Source organism: Sinocyclocheilus grahami, unplaced genomic scaffold (genome assembly GCF_001515645.1).
Source record: "Sinocyclocheilus grahami isolate Dianchi unplaced genomic scaffold, SAMN03320097.WGS_v1.1 scaffold660.1, whole genome shotgun sequence".
NCBI lineage: Eukaryota > Metazoa > Chordata > Actinopteri > Cypriniformes > Cyprinidae > Sinocyclocheilus > Sinocyclocheilus grahami.
This window is the reverse complement of record NW_015505839.1, coordinates 473,880-478,821: the sequence shown is the minus strand read 5'-3', so window position 1 is coordinate 478,821 and position 4,942 is coordinate 473,880. Positions and strand designations below refer to the sequence as shown.

The 4,942-nt window shown below is 45.4% G+C and overlaps 1 protein-coding gene across 1 annotated transcript in view; it reads left to right on the top strand.

Annotated features, from left to right (window-relative positions):
• The window catches only part of LOC107558797 (protein NLRC3-like), a 30,282-nt gene extending 25,346 nt beyond the window's left edge, over positions 1–4,936 (top strand). Inside the window, exons 5-7 of the mRNA XM_016242486.1 lie at positions 2,065–2,238; positions 4,180–4,226; positions 4,308–4,936. Of these exons, the coding sequence (XP_016097972.1) occupies positions 2,065–2,238; positions 4,180–4,226; positions 4,308–4,918 (832 nt within the window). The 3' untranslated portion in view covers positions 4,919–4,936. The remainder of the gene's footprint in view (positions 1–2,064; positions 2,239–4,179; positions 4,227–4,307) is intronic.
• Positions 4,937–4,942: the final 6 nt, after the last annotated feature.

Here is a 4,942-nt window from a genome sequence, read left to right as displayed (position 1 = left end):
AGGGCTGATGGGAGGGGGGGGGGGGTGTGGTTCAGTTATTGCTGTCCTAGTGCTTGCCGACCCTGGAGGTGGTTTGGTAAATCTCTCTCTCTTTGTGTTTCTTGTAAAGATAAGCCGAGCGGGACAGGAACTTATTTGAGACAATTGGCGCCTGGGCTGACCATGGTTCAGCTTTACAACTCTCATATGGTTGAGGAGAGATGTTAGTTTTCCGGTGGAATGCGGAGATTCCATCGTTCATTTGTGTGATGTTCACAAATGCCTTACAACTGACTCGACAGATCTTTGGTAGCAACGCCCTGCTCAGAAATGTATCAACAGAGATACATTAGTTGAGTGGAGCCCAAGGCAAGAACCGGGGCCTAAGTCAACTCAGAGAAAGGAAACGAGGCTAACAACGCGTAACCCTTACCATACAGGATTTTAGAAAGTGTGCAGAATGCTTAGCATGCACACTTACCACAATGTGGATTTTAGAAAGTGCACAGAGGCTTAGCGTGTGGACTTACTATAGCATTGATTTAGAAACACCTTTGCTTAAGGGGTAACCGAGGCTGTGTTAAGCCAGCCTAGGGGCCCTATATGACTGTGGCTATATGACAGGGAAGCAGAAAGCGGCCCAACTACCTGATGTCACTGCCACGGAGCTCAAGAGCAGAGGGTTCAACCCCTAACGAGGAGAGAGAGGAACCCAGCTCAACCGAAACGACCAATAGCCCAGGGAAGATGACCTAACTCTCGAGTTGAGAGGAGGACTCACCCAGTCTGCCCAGGACCGGCGAGCTTAAAGGGATCCTCCCGCAGTGAGGGGAGCACAGCCATGTCTGGGGGCAGATAGAAGGCAAATGGGACATCAGAAATGGGATCCTGCTAGTAGGGGATCATACATTTCTAAGGGAACAACAGGGACCCAACATAAAGGCAACTGACCAAGGAGGCAACAGAGACGGGCCTAACACTTAGTTTGTTGCAAATGGGGTACTTCGGGAGCAGCGCTCTCGGCTCTCAAGCTGAAGCGGGCCCTTACAGCACATACTGGGAGTCACTCATAGCTAACCCTCACAGAGAGGGGAGCACTTATCAGCAGAAGGGGGCACTAGATTAGAAGGGGTAACCCAGCAGGGCCCAATAAGAGACAGTCCACTGGAGCAGCTGGACACAGTCTCATGCTCGCTATCTCGATAGAGAGCGTGGGTCCCGTATAACCAGACCCAATAGAATCTGAAGAAATAGCGGAATTAACAATAACCATTCATGCGAATAGAGCTTACTGCTCCTCAGAGCAGAAAGCACAAAAGAGGGGTTTCCACAGAAACATAAATCCCTCTTACCTCAGGGCACTCAGTGTACTCCAGCCCAATCCGCAGAGGGGTGATTACTGGTTCAACCATAAGAGCAGTGTGACAGTGAGAACCCACGGGCCCAACCGTCTATGGAGCGTTGAGCTCCACAACCGAGTAGCGCTGCAGAGAAACGCTAGCATCGAATACACAAGAACTAGCAGTAGAGTAGATGAAAATGGATTGTAGATGAATCGTGGATTGTAGGCTCCCGCACATGACTCAGGCTCATGGATATAGGCTGGAGGTGAAGTCCGAAGCCCGGACCTTTGTGGAATGAAGGATTTAAAGACAGCCGAGCGCGTCTTGACCTCCTTAAACTTCACGACCACCATCTTGACGGAAGTGCCGAAAAGCTCCGAAGGGGAAACCAGCGCATCAAAAAGAATGCCCTTCTCTTTCGAACCGATATCCGCCAGACTCACCCACAGATGTCTCTCTGTAACCACCATGGCTGCCATGGATCTGGCAGCCTGCTTAGTGGCATGGAGAGCAAGATCCATGGTGTGACGCAACTCAGCCACCTCAACAGGGGATAGACCCTGGCCTTTATCCAGGTCTTTCAGTAGATCAGCCTGGTAAGCCTGAAGCACTGCCATGGTGTGCAATGAGGCTGCAGCCTGACCTGCTGCCGTGTATGACCTGCCATTCAAACGAGATGTATCCTGAAAGGGTTTGGTGTTTTAGTGTTGCGGTCTTTACTATTGATGTGTGTGTGTCTTAGATTATCTGGCTGTATGGTGACAGAGGAAGGCTGTTGTTATCTGGCTTCAGCTCTGAGGTCAAACCCCTCACACCTGAGAGAACTGGATCTGAGCTACAATCACCCAGGCGACTCTGGAGTGAAGCTGCTCTCTGATCTATTGGAGGATCCACACTGTAAACTGGAGAAACTCAAGTATGTTGGGCATTACGATTAACTTTTTTCTGTTTATTTGGAGTTCAAAGTGTAAAGGAGCTAAAGTGTATTGGAGCTGTCAAGGCATGTTCACTGGATAGAGGACCCAGAGAGGTGAGGAATAAATTCAGGTTTATTAAAGGGGTCATGAATTGAGAAATCAACTTTTACTTTTGATATATGAAAAGAACCGAAAACGTCCTTGTTATTGGAATCAAAGCTTTTATTGACACCAGGCCAAGCCAACACTAGATCCTGGAATGCGCCTATCTATAATAGATAGGTTAAACACCGCCTCCACAGAATAATATCCCCTAATTCCCCGCCCACTGATTCACGTATGACATAGTAGGGAAACAACATAAGTGGCACCAAACCGGATTGAGCAACCAAGCAATAAACATGCTGGAAGATGGCAAAATATTGTGCAGTGCCTGGTTGTGGAAGAACACAGTAGCTGCATAAACTTCCTTCGGATTCAGATATTAGGAATGCGTGGTTGAACTTTATTTTTAATGAAGTTTAAGCTCACGTGAGTTAAACATTAAATGTTTGTTCGCTTCATTTCACCGCGGATTCCTTTGTAAAGAAGATACCCGGTCGACGCTGGATTTGCAGAGAGATTGAGCAAAAAAAAAGCAATGCTCTGCTGTCTATATTGGATCCGACAGGAATGGCACAGCACACACAGCAACATCCAATAGGTTCTGTACAGGAAACAGTAGAGTCGTTCGTTCATCACGTGACAGCCCCATAGACTAGAGCAGGGTTCCTCAAATCTTGCCCTGGAGGGCCAATGCGCTGCAGAGTTTAGCTCCAACCCTGATCAAACACACCTACCTGTGATTTTCTAATGATCCTGAAGACATTGATTAGCATGCTCAGGTGTGTTTGATTAGGGTTAGAGCTAAACTCTGCAGGAAAGTGGATCTTGTGGGCCAGATTTGAGGATCCCTGGACTAGAGGCTATGCAGTCTGTACCGGAAAGAGAAATTATTAGTTCACCTCCTCAGTCTTTGGGTACGAGTCATTCGTTCATCACGTGACAGCCCCATAGGCTAGAGCAGGGATGCCCAAACTCGGTCCTGGAGGGCCGGTGTCCTGAAAAGTTTAGCTCCAACCCCAATTAAACACACCTGAACCAGCTAATCAAGCTCTTACTAGGCATACTAGAAACTTAAAGGCAGGTGTGTTGAGGCAAGTTGGAGCTAAACTCTGCAGGACACCTGCCCTCCATGACCGAGTTTGGGCAGCCCTGGGCTAGAGGCTATGCAGTCTGTAAATTTTATTTGAGCTTTATAGCTTTTTATTTCTTACAATTTCTAAATTTGTGAATTTCTGTGATGGTTCTTTTCCATAATGAATGTGATAATAAAGAGTTGGTTAATGCTTTAAACTTTATCTGTATGATGGGGAAAATCACTTTGGTAATTCCTAAATATAAGACAAGATATTGATCCGGAAAGCAGTCACGTGACAAAAGAACAAACGACTCGTATCCGAAGACACGAGAGGTGAACTAATCAATTCTGTTCCCTTTAAAAATGCAGAGCATTCAATTAACCTTATGAGGATGTGACATAACAAAAGAATGAACGCCCAGAAGACTCGGGAGAAAAAAGGATTTGTTCATTTTGCTGAATGTGATTCAAAGATCCGAGTCAGTAAAATGATCCGAACTTCCCATCACTAGTTCAGAGAGGGATAGAGGAGGAGATAAGAGCAAGCGGATCAGAGGAATAATGAGAGATAATTTTATAGGAAACAAAGCCATGTGCTAAGACAAACAAACTCACACCAGACAGAAGAAAGAGGGCATACTTCCAATGAATAGGAAAGTTTTTCTGCAGAAAAGTATATTTTATTTACTTTTCACATTTCACTTATTTTATGTTCTTATTGAATTAGAAAAGCAGAAAGTGGCCTTATTTATTTTTACAGTGTGGATCATGCTGGAGAGGTCATGACTACAGCAGGACTACGCAAGTGTAAGTTTACACACACACAAACACACCTTTTTGTCACTGTTGTGATCTCATTCTCCCCTCTGTTTTTTCTCTTGTGTTCAGATGCCTGTGATCTCACACTGGATCCAAACACAGTAAACATCCATCTCTGTCTGTCTGAGCAGAACAGAAAGGTTACACGTTTGGAGGAGTTGCAGTCATATCTTGATCATCCAGAGAGATTTGATTACTTTCCTCAGGTTGTGTGTAGAGAGAGTATGTCGGGACGGTACTACTGGGAGGTCGAATGGAGCGGGTGGAGGGGGGCTGTTATATCAGTGGCACATAAAGGAATGAACAGGAAAGGAGGAAGTGATGATTGTAGATTTGGATTCAATGAAAAGTCCTGGAGCCTTGATTGCTCTGATGAGATTTTCACTGTCTGGCACAATAAAAAAAGCAGTGACATACACATCCCATTCTCCTCTAAGAGAGTAGGAGTGTTTCTGGACTGGCAGGATGGCACTCTGTCCTTCTATAGCGTCTCTGACACACACACACTCACACACTTACACACATTTTACTCCACATTCACTGAACCCCTCTGTGCTGGATTTAGGGTTTTTATTGACTCTTCAGTGTCTTTGTGTCAGATTCAACAGCCTCCACACAGTGCTAATCTTGTCAGTGAAGTTTCATTAAAGACAGAAAATGAAAATTATGACAACAATTAAACAGTTTTAATTTTATATATATAT